The sequence below is a fragment of the Gouania willdenowi genome, chromosome 22 (assembly GCF_900634775.1).
Source record: "Gouania willdenowi chromosome 22, fGouWil2.1, whole genome shotgun sequence".
In the NCBI taxonomy this organism is placed as follows: Eukaryota; Metazoa; Chordata; class Actinopteri; order Blenniiformes; family Gobiesocidae; genus Gouania; species Gouania willdenowi.
This window is the reverse complement of record NC_041065.1, coordinates 14,118,608-14,136,116: the sequence shown is the minus strand read 5'-3', so window position 1 is coordinate 14,136,116 and position 17,509 is coordinate 14,118,608. Positions and strand designations below refer to the sequence as shown.

At 39.2% G+C, this 17,509-nt stretch overlaps 1 protein-coding gene across 2 annotated transcripts in view; it reads right to left on the bottom strand.

Annotated features, from left to right (window-relative positions):
- Positions 1-15,665, bottom strand: part of LOC114456023 (serine/threonine-protein phosphatase PP1-beta catalytic subunit-like) — a 28,837-nt gene extending 13,172 nt beyond the window's left edge. For both annotated transcript variants that reach the window (XR_003672777.1, XM_028437486.1), the window contains exons 1-2: positions 15,552-15,665; positions 6,947-7,078 (exon numbers count right to left, since the gene is read on the bottom strand). Coding sequence is in view for 1 of the 2 variants with exons in the window: in XM_028437486.1 (XP_028293287.1) it covers positions 6,947-7,078; positions 15,552-15,603 (184 nt within the window). In the remaining variant the exon portion in view is untranslated. The remainder of the gene's footprint in view (positions 1-6,946; positions 7,079-15,551) is intronic.
- Positions 15,666-17,509: the final 1,844 nt, after the last annotated feature.

Genomic DNA, 17,509 nt, shown 5'->3' with positions numbered 1-17,509 from the left:
CGCTCGGGGGTCACCCGCCTCCTATAAAAAGAGGACAAGGACAGACGTGCACCATTCAAACACCTCTTCTCCTTTCAGCTATCTCACGATTTTTTTTTTTTGCCAGCTTAACTGTCCACAGATGGATTCTCTTTATTCCAGTCGACGTACGCTGCCAAAAGGCTGTGAACCTCCGAGCCTCAGCTCCGATGTTAGCCCTGCTGCACGCTCCTTGCCGCAAGGCCGGTGCGTTGACCACTGCACACCTTGCTGTCGTCTCGGTCCCACTGCCCTCGGTGCCTAAGGGCCCGTGCGCACGTTGGTCCTCCCTCTGGGCTCTCACGAATATGTGTAGCCTGGCTCCAGCTCCAGATACTATGGTATCCGAGCTTCAGACGAAAGTGAAAGCTGCCGTCTCGAAAACCAACTCTGTCCTTGATGTCTCAGATGGTCCAACACACGTTGGCCTGCATCCCTGCTAGCACCTGTGCTAGATGCCTTGTGGTAGCGTAAGCTAGCCACCTGTATCACGCGGTGATGGAAGAAAAGGCCTCTCTCACAGAGGGAGGGGGTTGCTCTGGGGCTCGCCTCTGTCCATGTGGGGATAAAATCGCCACTAAGGACAGGCACAAAGTCCGCCGCAACTGCCTGGGTCTGGAACATGCCTGCATGATGGTCAAAACTCTGGGATCGTGCAAGCACTGCGCCTTGTTTAGGGCCTCCACAGGAGACAGGCATGCATGTCTGAGCAGGACCCCTTCCCCCATCACGGTGTCCCCATGGAGGCGGATGAAGTAGAAACTCGGCTCTAGGAAACTGCGGCTGCTCAGGGATCCAGCTGGGGTTCCCAGCTCAACCTGGCATCTCCCTCCCCGTGTGGAGAGACCTTTCATCACCTTGGCTCGGGGCAGGCTTCATGCCGCCTCTGTAGCCTCCCAGGAGAAATTGGAGAGCTCCGTGCCCGTCTCTTATCCTCCCAGCCTGGACACGGTGGAAATGTGTAAACGCGCTGCGGCTCGGCTGGCCATTCCGTGGCTCACCATGGTGACTGAAACCACCAGGCCCCGCTACGAATGGAAGAAGCTCCCCTTTTCGAAGGGCGCTGCAAAACAAATCCTTCCCGTCTTTCCAGAGCTACTCTTGGAAGTAGCTTGGAATGAGGCTCTCCGTCTCATTGTCTCGACAAGGCCCACCAACCTAGCCCGGTATCCCTGCAGCTCTGGCGGCTGCTGTTGCTCCAGCACAGCCTGCTGAGCACACACAGACAAGGAGGAAGAAAAAGACTGACAGCTTTCTTCTCCTCTGATGACGATACTGATGTTCTCTCGTTTTCCAGCTTCATCCCCTTTGCTTTCACCTGTGCATTCTTGGGCTGTTCACACCCCGTCCTCCCCTCTGCCAAGGCTCGGCCGTGTGCTGTTCGGGAGAGAAAGACTTGTTCCACAAGCAATGTCTGCCACTATAGGCAGAGTGGTGACGGGTCCTGTTATTCCCACTCGCGGGGAGTCTCCGGCCCCCTCCTGGTCAGGAATAGCGGTTTCCCTGTCATCACCCTGTCCCTTGGAGCGAGCAGTGTGTGCTTGCCTCTAGGGGTCTTGCCCTGTTCCACCGGCAGGGGGCTCCTCCGCTGTGTAGGAGATCCCTCTGTTGTTGGCCGGGTGGCCACCAGCAAAAGGCTCCACCGCGCTGCAAACGGCCCCTCTTGTGACGTACGGCTCGCTGCCACATGGGGGCTCCGTTTGTACGATTGGGCCGCCTCAGGCTACACGAGCGGCCTCCAAAGGGGGGCGCCGTCACGCCACATTTGGGCTCTCCGGTTGCTTACAGTTTGCCCACGGGAGAGGGCGCCATTGCTCCGTGTATGGCTCCTCTCTCAGTGGGTACACCAGAGTGCTTGACCTCTCTCTCCCTGATGATGGAGGGATGGAGACTGCTCGCTTGGACCCACGTGTTACAGGAGGAGATCACGTCCCTGCTGCGCAGAGGAGCGACCTCAGTGGTCCCGCCCACTCGGTCTCGAGAGGGGTTCTACTCCAGGTAATGTCTGGTCCCCAAAGGATCCGTCCCATCCTAAATCTACGAGCTCAACAAGTACCTCGTGAAATACACCTTCAGGAGGCTCACGCATTCCTCCCAACTGCATCTGGTGCGACAGGGTGATTGGTTCACGTCTGTCGACCTCAAAAGACCAGTATTTCCATGTTCCAATATATCCTTCTCACAGAAAGTACCTACGGTTTGCTCCCTGGGGTGTGTGTTACGAGTACCGCATTCGCCTGTTCGGCCACTCTTTGAGCCTGTGGGTATTTGTGCACTGCACGGATGCTGCGATCGCTCCACTGAGGAAGAGGGGCATTCACCTGGCACAATCAGAGGCGGAGGCCAGGGCGCACACGCGCATTCTGCTGAATCACCTGTCAAATCTGGGATTTGTGGTAGTAGTGATTTTGTCATTTCTGCAGGACTTGATTGACAAAAGCAAAGCCTTTTTCACTGTGAAAGTCTATTTGGCAGCGATCGCCGCCTGTCACATTGGCTTTGGAGATAAGTCGGCCAGTCAGCACCCGCTGACTTTCCCAGGTGATGCGAGGATCATCCTGAGACCCAACCCGGCCTTTGTGCCAAAGGTTGTGGGCTTGCGTTCTCCCATTGACCTTTTGGTATTTTCTGCCTCACAGGGTGAGCAGCGGCCAAATGTGTTATGTCCAGTTTGTGTGATTCGCACTTATATGGATATGACGAGGAGCCTCAGGAGGAGCAATCAGCGGTTCATCTCCTGGGCCAATCCCCGAGGGGAAGCCTGTTACTAAGGAACGCCCGTCATATTGGGTGGTGGAGGCGAGTGTTTTGGCTTACTCGTGTCAGGGTCAGCAGCTGCCTATAGGTCTGCATGGCATGGGCAGTTTTACTGTCCTGATGTGATCAGACTTCTGCCCTGGAGGCTGGTATTGCTCGATAAGCATGTCTGCACTACAGGAGTTTCCATATCCCATAGTGAAACATCTCACAAAATATTATGAAATAGAACTTTAGGTTATGTATATAACCATGGCTCTGTGAGTAATATGAGTGAGATGTCTCACCAGACTACCCTTCGTGCTCGGACGAGGAGAAGATGTGCTTATTTTGAATGGAGCACATCTGTCCGCGTCTTTCTTTTATAGGAGGTGGGTGACCTCCTAAGGGACGGAAGCGCTTCACCGACCAATCAGGATTGGCAGATTGAAATAAATGCTTCTGAAGAATGCAGACAGAGGTTGCATCCCATAGTGAGACATCTCACTCATACTACTCATAGAACGGGGTTACATACCTAACCTATTAAACCTAAAGTTTCACACACATTTTTCTATTCAAATAAACCTATTTATCACACACACTGGGATGAGAGCACATTGTTTAACGATCTGTAGTATGTTCCTGCTGATGCGGTCAGCCTAACTAGCGTATAAATAAATAAATTAATTACTTCACTTGTCCGAGCATACGAAGACAGGCTTCATCAGCTGACTATAGATCAGTCCATCAGACATAAATAAAATAAAGAAAATGTTAGTTTTTAACTCCTGTGAGGAAACAAAATACTAATTAAAAAAAAAAATCCTCATAATTAAACAAAAATGTATGGCGAACATAAAGTAAGATACAATTAAAGTATATGTTGTAGTGACATGGATTATTCTAATTGCTCATATAAAGTCATAAAGATGCATTGATGTCACCCAATTTCATCTCAGGGATCAATGGTTTACTGAATCTGAACAGGTTTATTGATTAAGTTTTGATCAACTTAGTTTAAATTATCCCAACTTCTGTAGCTCTGATGAGATGTTGTTAGAATGTAACATTCTAATAACATTGCTCCAACTTATTTTGTAAACTGGAAGTTCCCACTGAAACGGTTGTACTTGAGGTAGCTTGCTGACTGTGAATGTGTACCTACGAGGTACGGACAAAAGGCCGGAATAAAAAGAACTAAAGGACAACACGGACTGAGTTATTCTTAGTTAGCCGGGCACAACAGTTCGAATACTGAGCAGGTGAAGATGATTAAAGCTGATCACGTTTTCAAGGAGCGTCGGTGCCCTACATTAAAAACGGTTGGCGCTTTACAGGCACAGCAAGTTAAATGGGCACTGGAGGCTCTGTATTTAGGAGTCAGTGATTATTTGCGTTGTTTTAGAGTTTGTGGTGGTTTAAGATGAGTTTAATGCAACCAAGACAGGAGGAGGGACGGCGGTGCACCTAATAAGCCGTCCAAGGAAACATTTCCCCATTAAAAAAAAAAAAAAAACATTCTTTGCCCCACGGTGACGGCGTTTCATGTCGATTTTGTCTATTTCCGCGTTTAACCGTTTCCATTGCTCAATTCCGTGATTCCGTCTGCAATTTCATTAACGTGGATTTTATAGTCCCCTACTGTTTTTTAACTGGACATAGTCACAGTTTACTTAATATTTACTTAACTGACTTTCAGGTTTAAAGAATCCAACAGTAGCAGCAGATTTGAGGGAAAAAACAACACAAAAAAGGACTAAAGTGTAGGGAAAGAAAACACGATTACATTAAAAACAACAACAACTTGTATCTGATAATAGTAATTTTTTAGTAGAAATTCCAGTCTACGTGGTGCAAGTTTTCTTTAATTAGCAAAGTGAGTTGCTTCAAGCTACACCCTCTTTATAAACAAAATAAATGCAGCAGGATATTACCCAAGAATGTTTAATGAACAGTGTTGTTTAGTGTGTCTAAATAGTCTTAAAAGGTGAACATTATTGTGCAATTAAGTTGTCTGGAATAATACTCTTGTCTCCACAACACCATAGTAAATCTGGAAAACAAACCAAAATCAGCTTCTTTCTGCCTCTTTAATTAAGGAATTAACCAACTTCCTGATTAAAGAAGTTTTGAACAACAGTTTGGAAATCACATGATTACCAGTTTAATACTGTAATCAGTTCTTCTATCCAGACTTTTGGTCTTTTTATATAGGTTTTCCTTAGCAGAATAGTATTGTGTATAAATACCCTATGTGTCCCTATTAACAATGACGATTTGTTAATCAATGAAACCCAACAAAAACTGAGCAAACATTTGTAACAAAACAAAGTTGATAACAGAGGTGAAAGTAATGTATAAGTAATTACATTACTGTAATTGAGTTGCTTTTATGAGTACTTTTTTGACTATATATTTATCAATCAGTTATTTTACTTGTACTGAAGTATGTTTTAAAATAAGTAAAGTAATTCATTACATTTCTACACCCAACCGCTATTGAGTAAATTATTGTTTTTTTTGGTGATTATTATTACCTGAGGTCAGCAGTTTATTTGGGTACATAGAACATAATCCATATGTTCTTAGTTGTGCTACTTCTGATCAACATCCAGCCATTTTCATTCGTTGAGGTTAAAATTTCTACCTATTATGTTGTTACCCACATGGCACATTTGGCATGGAACTGTTTTGTGTTTTGAGTTGATAAATGTAGCTATACTTAGAGCCTGAGGGTATTTTGAATTTATTGGTGTTATTTTATTTTTAAAAGAATTGTTCACTTTAACAAACTTTTTATATTATACAGATGCTTTTGTGGAAAATAAATTAAGTTCCAATTGTGCAAGATTTGGTCTCCTTTTTAAGTTTATACATGATGTTTATTGTATGCAAGAGAACCGTGGCAAGATTTATATGTGCAAAAATAAACATGGGGGGTTACAATAACTAGTAATTTCTAATTTATGGACTATTAAATTGAGCTATGTTTTACTTGTTATTGAGTATTTTATGCATGACTTACTTGTACTTGAGTAGAATTTCAATCAAGTAACAGAACTTCTTCATGAGTAGAATAAATCAGTACTCTTTACACCTCAGGTTGATAGTGGGTAAACATTAAATTGGGATGATGAATTATCTTTGGTAAAGTGTGAATAAATTGGAAGATGACAAAAAAACAATCTGCAAACTTTTGTCAAAAAATATTGACACAACTTGAATAATTAATTATTGAAAGTAAAGACCAACAAAGCACCTGGTTCGGCTAACACTGCATTTACAACAAGGTTAACATGTAACACAGAGTATTTAATAGAAGCTGTTTAACCTTTTTAGTTTATGGTGATGCAACAGAAATCTGTCTGGCAACTGTGCATGAATGTATTGGGTTACAAGTTTAACATGATGCACTATAATGCAGTGTTGAGTTTATAAAGAAAGGCCTTATGAGTTGCTCCAACCAAAGACTTATAGACAATGACTGATGCCGTCATCACTCCATTTATCTCCTCAAACTGAACTACTTCATCTGATCTACCTGGTAAACAGTAGATGAGTTTACACAGCATTTTCATGGATTAGTACATGGCACTCATACAATAGATACTGTAGCTTTGGCTTGTTTCGTTTGCACAGCTAAACTGAAGGAAGAGGATAAAGTATGTGGGAGTGTGTTGAGATATGCAGCAGTCTGCAGGAGATAGAGAGAGCCCACTTTACAAGTGTATTTATTTGTGCATCACTGGCCGTTTTGATGCATAGCATGTAATAAACATTCGGCAAGTATTGTATCCTTGCCCATTCTCAGTACAGCCATGTCCAAACAGTAACAGTAACTTATGACCAAGGCTGAGGCAGTGCTTTATATTGCCTGGTTGGTTACATAAGTAACCTCTGAGATCTAAAAAAGAGATAGAAACAGGCATTGTGGTTTGCTCCTGCTCTGTTATAGTGTGGCTTTCCACATGAGCTGTACTTTGGAGAAGAAAAAAAAAACATTGTTGCGACTACATTTATGGATGGTTTAAAATATTTGTGTGTGCACAATCCTGGAGAAAGCACAAAGTTACAGAAGAGCAAATAGATGATAGTTTTTCACTTGAACTAGACTCAGAGAAACATTTACACACAAAATATTGCAGGGACAGTATAGATTAGCAAATAAATAATACACTCAAAAACTGACCACAGATTTTAAGCGGTGCCTCCAACTCCAGCAGGATGGGCTGGCTCAGGAAGATCTCTCTGGACTTGATACAGAGGCCTCGCACTTCAGCCTCCGTCATCTGGACTATTTTCCCCGGACGACATCCTCGCACTGGGGAAGAAAGGAAGGATATTGTCATTGTCTGAACTAGGGCTGGGCGATATGGACCAAAATATTTTGAGATATTTTTCTCAAAATGACGATATACAATACAAATGTAGATCATTTTAATTCAAATAAAGCCCTATCAGAAAGACAATTCAGGGTTAAATTGCTGATGCAAATGCCACACCGGCTAAAATAACAACACAAGACATTAAGATTGGTAAAAAAAAATGTAAGAAATTCTGCACGCATCACAAACATGGGCAACTAGTGGAACCCAAAAGTAAATGCGCAAAATGACAGCAAAAAAATACACAGAATTACTACAAAAACACAAATTAATAGAGAAATGCACAAAAAACAACTAATAGGACAACAAAATACACAAAAAGAGAAAAAAATGCACAATGGAAAAATAAATACACAAAAAAACCCTACAAAAACGTACAAAGAAACAGATAAACACACAAAAAACAACAAAATTACATAAAAGAACAGAAATAAAACAAAAGGACAACAAAAATACATAAAAGGAGAAAAAATACACAATGGGACAACAAAAGAACAATATACAAACCAAAAAAATCACAAAATGCTTCAGAAAGACATCAAAAATTACCAAAAATACACAAAAGAACAACAAAAATGCATGTGGCTTATTTTGGGGAAGGTCTGGAATCCATCTAACTGTGTTTTTCATGCTGTTCTGAGAAGTAGTGATAGAAGCGCCTCCTAAAATGAGTATTTCAATACAAAATAAAAATATATTGATATAGTCGATACTGTAATTTTCTATAAGGTCAACATAAAAAACTCAATATATCGTGATTTTCGATGTATTGCCCAGTCCTATTCTGAACTACTTACAATAGTTACAATTTTTGTAATAAACCTTGGACACCTAAACTGTCACAGTAACAACACATGTCCCCACAGAAAAGAGCTGGCGTGGGAAACTTTCTAACATTTGGGAGAAATCCACTACAGCAGAGCCACAAAGCGCTGTTATAAGCTGAGGAATGGTGGGTAGGGGTACAATGATTCTGTAGCTTAGTCTGAGCCAAAGTTTAGAAAGTGCTCAGACAACAGAAGCAGCTTGCCAATTCAGCAGAGCCTGGTGTGGGTTTATTGGCGCTGAAGTTGCCTAGTAGCATGGCTCTGAGTATCAATTCATCTAATAATGAAAAAAAAAAGAAAAGAGTGAGCTTTGCAAATGATGAACTCAGTCAGCATCTGAAACTGCCAGTAATATTGAAAACTGTGATTATACATAAAATGCTATGTCTGCAAAATCTCCAGTTTGCAAGAATTCCTTTTTTCTAAACTACGTGGCATCAGCTCAGCTTTACGGGTTACCAATTTTGGAGAAGTTTTCAACAAAATGACAGCCCTGGAGACTTTCTAAGACTGTGCTTGGGACAGTAGTGCAGTAAAGTCCTGTAAACGCAGCCCAAACATGGAAATAAGGGATGAAATTGTTATGAGGCTGTATTGCACAGATTTGCAGTATGACAACATGTGTTCCAGAGGAAACTTATAGGCGGTGATAGAAATGGAGGAAAACTCTAGTGTTGACTCAAGTAGAGCCAGACTGGTCTGATATTACGTGCATTATGACCAGTGATATACAATGATCAGCTGTGCATTGATGACACATTTATGTCCAGATGATAAAAATCAAGTGCAAAGGGTTTACGCAACAATTAAAATCTGAGAAAGAAAAACTAAATGTATGGAAAGAAAGCATTCAAAATGACAACAAAAAGGTTAAATCGATCTACAGAATAGTTATATAATAGCAGATCATAATGGCTTTATCGGAGTTAGAAAGTAGAAACTCATCAAAGAGTAGAATCATTTACTGCTTAATCCGAACCCTGTCTGTGTGCTTTAATGTTTATTTCAAAATAAAGCATAAGCAACCCAGAAACATAATAAGTGGTGAGAACCCTACCAATGACTTGCAGTTTATAAACATGGATAAACCACCAATCTACTCAAAACAGCCCTCAGTTGTTATGTTGCATCGTGCGTGAAGTGTTGCCCTATCATGTGATTAGGAGGTGCAGTGCCTTCAAATAGCAACATACACACCATCTTGAAGGTTTAATAACATTGCTTTGAATATTTTATACACAATTAGGGCCGGGACAATGCGTCAACATCGGCGACACAAAAATATGTCAATGCAAAATATGTGCACCGATGCGTCGTCTGACCAAAACCAACGTGGCGGCGCCAGAGAATAACTAATGCAAATGGCTCCTCTGAGTTTTAAAAGTGCAAGGCAGTGAAGGCACGCACTCGTTTGTCGAAGGTAGCTGTTCCCCGTAACCCTCGTCCTTTATCCCGGGTGTGACCAGACGGTAACGCGTAGACGGAACAAGGAGGAAACACCCGCCGTGACATAAGCAGTAGCAACAGCAGCACAAACATACACACCATTAAAATAAGAACAAAGAAAGCTTTGCTCTTTTCCTGAGTCAGGGTGAGAAGTAGCTCTACACCAGTAGTTCCCAAACTTTATTATAGATCATAATGATGGAATTAAATAGTGATAACACACATTTTAAAGAATCAGATTTTGTAAATAAGTAGAATAAAACAGTATTTAGTGACTCTTGAATAGATTTATTTCTATAGTTTTTATCATTTCGTGTCATCTCCCCCCTAGTGTGGGACCAAGACTGACCCTTGTATTTTCAGTTCATGTCCTAATCAAGATCATTTACATCATCATTATTAAAATTATAATTTTTAACTAAAAATGAACATTATAAAACCCCATATTAATTTGTACATTTTCCAATTTCTCTCTCTCTTATTTTTTGTTGGAAAATAACTCTCTGTATTAGCATTTGGAATTTTGAGTTTAAGGAAAGTGTGAGTGGCAGAGTGCATTACTTTAAGTTGTTGTTTTCATGTGAATGAAGAATTAAAAGATGCACTTCATTTCAGTAAGTTAGGCCTGTGTGTTAAACATAAATATTAAATTCTGTTGGTTCAGGAAGGACACCATGACAGGCTGCTGGCTCCCACTGCCTTTTGATTTTTTTAGTGAATATTACCTCTGATTCTGAATGCATTATTTTGTACTTTTATATTCTTACTTGAACTTTATTTTGGAATTTTGAGTTGAATAACAATAAACATATGTATTGCAATGTTAAGGAATTCATGTTTTTTTTTATTTTTTATTTTAGATATGTATAAATTACTTTTAGTCAATTAATGGGGAGATAATTGATAATCGAGTCGAATCAAAGTGGAAAAAGGAATTGTTAGATTATTCGATGCATCGAAAAAATAATTGCAAGATTAATCATTTCAAAAATAATAATTTATCCCAGCCCTATACTCAACACTTAAGCACATTAAGTTAGCTTTACTACAAAATAGGGGTGGGACTCTTTCGGCACCTCACGATTTGATTCGATTACGATTCAAGCGGCTTTGATTCGATTCTAAATCGATCATTAATGTATTTTGATGCATGTTTTATTCACAAAATATCTGTTGTATTCACTGTGTCCACGCACTGTGTAAAAATACATATTGTATGTCGTTAGAAAAAAATAGATACATTACCATTCATTAGCCTTTATTACACTAATGAAAAAAGTATGTGAACTGAAAATGTACAAGTTTTTGAAACAAAGGGAGTAGTAGCCTTTCTTGTAACATAACTTCAATTGAAAAAAAAAAAAAAAATGACGTATGACATCAGCTTCTAGTCATTAGAGATAAAGTATGCGGTTATAAGATGTCCACACATGTCACTGCTATCCTACCCGCTTTCTGCAGCGATGCTATGACTTCTGTTTTGGTTGGTTGTAAAGCTTCGGGATGGCCATATCAATAATGTACAGGGATGGTATAGCTAGGCTCCAAAGTATGCAGCAGCGCACGAAAGCCCTGGTTTTCCACGACCGAGTAAGGACGTAGATCCTCAGCAATAAATGTTGCAATCGACTTGTTAATCCACTTTACCTTTTCGGAAGAGGGTGGAAGCTTTGTTGTGACTTGTTCGATTGTTCTCTGGTTAGCAGAGGTACTTTTAGCCACAGCAGCAGCCGACTTTGCCTCCTCCTCTGGGTGAAAGCGTGCTATATGGCTTCTCATGTTCGTTGTGTTCCCAAAGTACTTAATTTTAGTGTAACAGAGCTTACATACAGCGTGGATCTAGTCCAGTTCACTTCCACCGTGGACATTAAAGAAGATTTTAAGCTGCACGGAGCTGGTCTTAACTCCCGCACATCCATGCTTCATTGTTGTGGTGCTCTCTTTAAAGTGTCCCTCTGGAAACGCGAGCACGCCACAGTTCCACGGCCTTTTTGTTCCGCCTTTTTGTTCAGACCTTTAAACGGCCTCTAAAATTTAGATTTTCGATTACTGGAAATTGAAGAATCGATTCAGAATCATCCACCTCCAAATCTCGATGCATCTAAGAATCAATTTTTTCTCCCACCTCTACCACAAAACTAATCTTAAATCTTAAAAAGAAAAATAACAGCTCTCTGGGAAAGAGTTCAAATTCAATGCTGTGCAGCAGGTAGTTTTGCCTTTTGCAGCAAAATAAATAAATAAAACACCATGCAACCACCTGTTAATAAAACTGCTAAAAAAAAAAAAACCGTGAGCAGAGAGACACTGCAAATATAAAGTATCAGCATGATTTCCAACAGAAACATGATGGATGTGAAGAGCACAAGCATTCAAAGGACACAGAATCGATTAAACTGTACTTTCTTTGCATCTTTCATTCCTCTAGAAACAGTAAACTTGCTTTTATATTTTTGAGTTAAAGCAATCAAGGCGCTCTCTATGTAATGGAACTGAAAGTTTTATTTATTAGAGCTAATAACCTGCCCAATAAGGACACCAAAGCGGCAAATCAAGGGTAAAGACTGAAGAAAAACACCAGATGAAGGTGAATGCCGTCATCTTTTTAGTTCTTTCAACACAATTCTAATAAAAAGAGCCTGAGTGAGAGCCAAGATCAGATATGATGAGTCATGTAAAGCGTGCTGGGCACTGGGCAGTAACCAAGACCCATGCCTCCACACTGCACAATAACTTTCCCTTAATCCTCCATTGGATTCATAATGTACAAAGTGCAGAGCTCAGCATGAAACCAGGATATTTCTTTGACAGCCAGGATTCATCGCTTTGCAGCGAGTTAAGCCCGGGTGTTTAACCCGCTCAGATTTAAACGCTCAACCTTTCACTGTTCACACTTAAACTCTGCAAGCTGGCACTTTTAAAAGAGATTATGTTCTTAAGAACAGTGGCAGAGCAAAGGCTAAATGAAGCAATGATTTGGGTTTGCAACTAGCTTCAGAAACCAGCGCGCTCTTTGGGTGTGAGTTTAAAGCTTTATTTTCAAACGCATGGTAATCATTACTAATGATGAAAAAACTCACTGACACTTCACTTTTCCACAGAGTCAGCAAAAAGTAACAGTTTTTTCCTTAAGTAACTTGGTGCTGAAACCTTGAGTGACTACTTAGTAGTTTCATTCATTTTCGGTTTCGGCCCAGACCTTTCATTTGGGTGCATCCCTGATTTTTGTTGTCATTTTCTATTTTTTTGTGTCATTTTGGATAATTCTATTCTCAGACTTTGTCAGACGTGAATTTTTGATAATGTTTAATATTTTTTTTTCTGTTAAATTGTGCATTTTGTAGTTGTCTTATGTGTTTTTGGAGTAATTATGTGTATATTTTTAATGTCCTTTTGTCAATTTTTGTTATCACTTTGTGTACTAATCACTTTTGCATACTTTTGTAGTCGTTTTGTGGTTGTTTTTTTTGTGTGTTTTCAGAGTGAACTTTGTGTGTTTTTGATGTCCTTTTGTTTATCTTTGCTATTGTTTTGTGTATTACCTATCATTTTGCGTCATTTAACGGAGGCCACACAAATATAGCACGAGGGCCGCATGTGGCCCTCGTGCCACCAGTTGCTCGTGTCTCCTCTTTTGCGTTCACTTACATTCTCCATTAAATTCACCAACAAGTCAAACTCGTGGAGCTCTCTGTGAGACTGTAGTTGTCAGTTGTGTTGTTCTTTCTCAGAACGTTTTTGACACATGCAGTAGACATGTGTAAGGAATGTGAGAGCAGGAGTGATCTACATGACAGCAACCTGCAAAATGCTCAACATAAATAAAAACATGAAGAAACCCCCCCCATGGTGACATCATTAGCGGTAACACACAGCTGCTTGGGTAATTGTGACAACAATAGCAGCTATTGTTGGGATGAAAACACTTGTGTTTTTATCAGAGGTGAAAGTAACAGATCACAAGTACTCACGTTACTGTAATTGAGTTGCTTTAATGGGTACTTGCACTTTTTTTTAAGTATATTTCTAAATCAGTCATTGTACTTGTACTTAAGTACATTTTTAAATAAGTAAAGTGATTCATTTATATTTCTTCACCCAACCGTTACCGAGTAAATGATTATTTTTTTGCTTTAAAATAATCAACAGACATTGTGAAACATGAAAATAATAAAATGACCAGACAGCAAATGAATGCATCACATCATAGCCAACCAACAAGATTAATAAACGTAATGCACAGTGCCAAAACAGCATTGAATGCCGGTTATTTTCTCAGTTTTTAGAGTTCATAAATGTAGCTACACTATTCTTAGAGCCTGAGAATTTCTTTATTTTCAATTGAATTTATTGGTACCTTTTTATTTAAAGACAAAAAAAATCCCAGTAATTTTATACAGATGCCTTTGTGGAAAATATATTAAGTTCAAAAAAACGTGCAAGATTTGGTCTCTAAATGTAAAAGTTTATACATGAGATGTTTACTGTATGCAAGGACACCGTGGCAAGATTTATTACCAAAAATTAACGTTGGGATGGGGTAAAAGTAACTAGTAACTTTTAATTTGAGTTAGGGGTGGGAACCTCTGAGTACCTCATGATACGCGTTACAAAGCTCACGATAACGATGATCTCATGATATGACGATACTGCGATTATCGATATATTGGTCAGAAACCAATCTACAATAATCTATGACATAACAAGAAAAAAAAGTGAAAAAATACAATTTTCATTTTATATCTTTGAAAGACAATAAATTGAAAAAGTGTCCTATGAACAGCGACACTATTTTAGAGCAACATTTCTGTAAATAAGTGTAAAGATGCCAATGTATACGAATAAGTATCTCCAATAGTGCTTTCTGCAAACAAAAAAATAGCGTCTTTCTTACCAGTGACACCATTATAGTGCAATATTCCAGTAAACAAAATATTGGTTCCTTCAACAAACAGTGACAACATTTATGTGAAGACGTACCTGCACATTTTAGTGAAAAAGCAGAAAAGGTTTTTGGGGGGAAAAAAAAAAAAAAAAAAATAGATAGCGCGAGCATATCGATAATCGATCGTGCGAAAAAAAATATTGCGATATATCGTATCGCGATATCGTCACACTCCTACTTTGACTACTATTTAATTAAGCTACTTTTTACTTGTACTTGTATTTTAAGTATTACTTACTTGTACTTGTAGTTGACTACAATTTCAATCAAGTAACAATACTTCTACTTGAGTAGGATACATCAGTACTCTCTTTACACCTCTGGTCTTTATGCTTATTGATGTAATCAATAAACAGGTTGAGAACAGAAAACTATGTTATTTACATGTATTAGCAAAACTTTTGATTAAAGTCCATGTTTTGCACACTTAAAAAAGTAATGATCTCACATTCATATTTCTGGTTGAACTAAAACTAAGCTGGATTTAGGATCTACTGGTATCCCTGTAAACTGATGACCTAATTTAGATTGCGTCGTTTCTTGTCGCAATATAAAATAGCTTTGATGATGACAGATTTTTATTTTTTTATTTTATAATAGCTTGAGCGCAACATCAAATCAATAAAACCACAGATCAGTTTGTTTAATAGTTCATGAAGTATTTAAACTAGAAACTCAAAGAAACCCAACAATGATTGCATTGCCACATACACCAGCTGATAATGAGTGCTACCTTGGATCTACAAAACACAAGACATAAGCACACGTTCTTTGGAAACTACTGACGCAGTAAAAGCCTGGTCACCAGGTGACACTGAAACCAGCAGATCCATAGCATCTGCCCCTCCTGCTCGGAACCAAGCCTTGAACAATGTCACGTATAAAGAGTCTGAATGATGAAAACACCAGTAAACAGCTGAACTTTCACTCTACCCTGAACCAACAGCGAACGCTTCATGCATAAACATAAGAAATGCTTTACTGCGCGTAGGCGTTCACTCACTGTTGATAAACATGGACGGCTAACGGTAGCGCTAGCCACTGCTAGCCGGGGATTGACCGTTACGATTGGTTGACATTAGCCCCGCGAGATAACTATGTAAAGCCACTGCTTTGCCGCTAGAATAGAAATAAAAGTTCGCTACAGGACACAAGAGCTCCGTTTAATAAAAAAGTGATGAGAGGTCTTACCCTCCAAGAGCCGAGAAATTAGGCTGTCCACGTTCAGTTCACCCTCCGCCATCTTCACGCTGATGGAGCAGCAGCAGCACCAGGTGGAGTTATACCTGTGGACAGCAGGGGGCGCCCGAGAAAAACAGGCCACTCCGATGTCCACGTCACGAGTATAAATACAAATAAATATAAATATATTTACAAACTTACTAACAATATAGTGTATTGTACACACAATATAGCATATTGTACAAACGTGATATTATATTTTTCATACAATTAAGTGATCAAAAATATATTTTACCCTTTGGCAGCTCTACGCTTCCGTACTAAGGCCTGGAAAAGATATACTCAAGAATAGTTGGAGCTTTAAAGTTTTTGACTATTTTTTTATTTTTTTTTACTTCAACATTATATTATGACAGTCAGAAATACTTTAATTATCCCAGAAGGAAATGTGTTGTTACAATCAACACTAACAAAAGATATATACATTATATACATGCATGAAGTAAAAGTAAACATAGAGACCAAGACGATTATATTAACACAAGAATACATACTGTACATGACTTCAAATTCAAAATACTGCTGATTTGCTCTCTTTCTCACTCAAGTGTAATATTTCTCAACAACTATAGGCAAGACAAATTTATTTGTATAGTGCATTTCATACTCAAGGCAATTCATTGTGCTTTACATGAGTAAATAATGCAACAGAAAACATTTACGGGGTGTTTTTTTAACTTTGTAAAAGCACTTTGAGCTGCATTTTTTGTATGTAAAGCACATTTTATGAATAAAGATAAATAATAAAATCTTTAAAATCAGCAGTAAAAACATGAAATCAACATTAATATGTTTAAAAATCTCCCTCTCAATCATACGCAGTAGAGAAAAACAGAGCCTTTAACTCAGATTTAAAAATGGATTCTGACTTCAGCTTTGCTTCACTTCTTTGCAGCATAACAACTAAAAGCAGCATCACCATGTTTACTGTGAGCTCTGGGCTCCACTATCTGACCTGTGTCCATAGATCTGAGAGACCTGCTGGGTTCATACCTGACTAACATGTCACTGATGTATTCTGGACCAAACCCATTCACAGATTTATACACCAGCAGCAGAACTTTAAAGTCTATTCTGAGGCTGACTGGGAGCCAGTGTAAAGACTATAAAACTGGAGTCATGTGTTCTGACCTCTTTGTTCTGGTTAAGACCTGAGCTGCAGCGTTCTGAACCAGCTGTAGCTGTTTGATGCTCTTTAGGTGGGATTCCTGTCAGAAGACCATTACAATAGTCCAGTCTGCTGGATATAAAAGCATGGACCAGTATCTCCTGATCTTTCTGAGCCATTAAACCTTTGACTCTGGAGATGTTCTTTAGGTGGTAGAAGGCTGTTTTTGTAATAGATTTAAAAAAGTCAAATAAATGTGAAAACAATTGAATATTTTTTTTTTTTATTATCATTATCTTTCATTAGTAAGAGGCAAACAACATAGTGTTTCAGATGTAGCATGTCCTGTACCTCTGAAATTAATAAATATATTTGCTGACAAAGCCATACGATTAACAATGCATATTTGTGAAGATGGAGGTCCATTATCATCTGATTCAGCATTAATGTAAGATTGAACAAATGCTTGAATCTAATTTCAAACAGGCAAATGAAAAGGGCATCATGTTGGGACGTGAAGGAAAACCTCAGCTGTTTATTATTACAGCTAATTTCTTTATCAACTCTAGTGGTTTTTTTTTTTTTTTTGTGACTCATCCCCATCACTTTTAATTTTTCAGATTTTTTTTAAAGTTATCAAGAAGTTGTTAGACCAGCCACAACATTTGTGAAAACCTATACAGTTCATCCAGCATCAATACAAGGCTTTGACACACCTTTCAAAATAAAAGTGTAAACATCCTTACAAATACAGTCTCTCACCTAACTTTCTTTTTTTTTTGCTTTTCCATTTATAGGA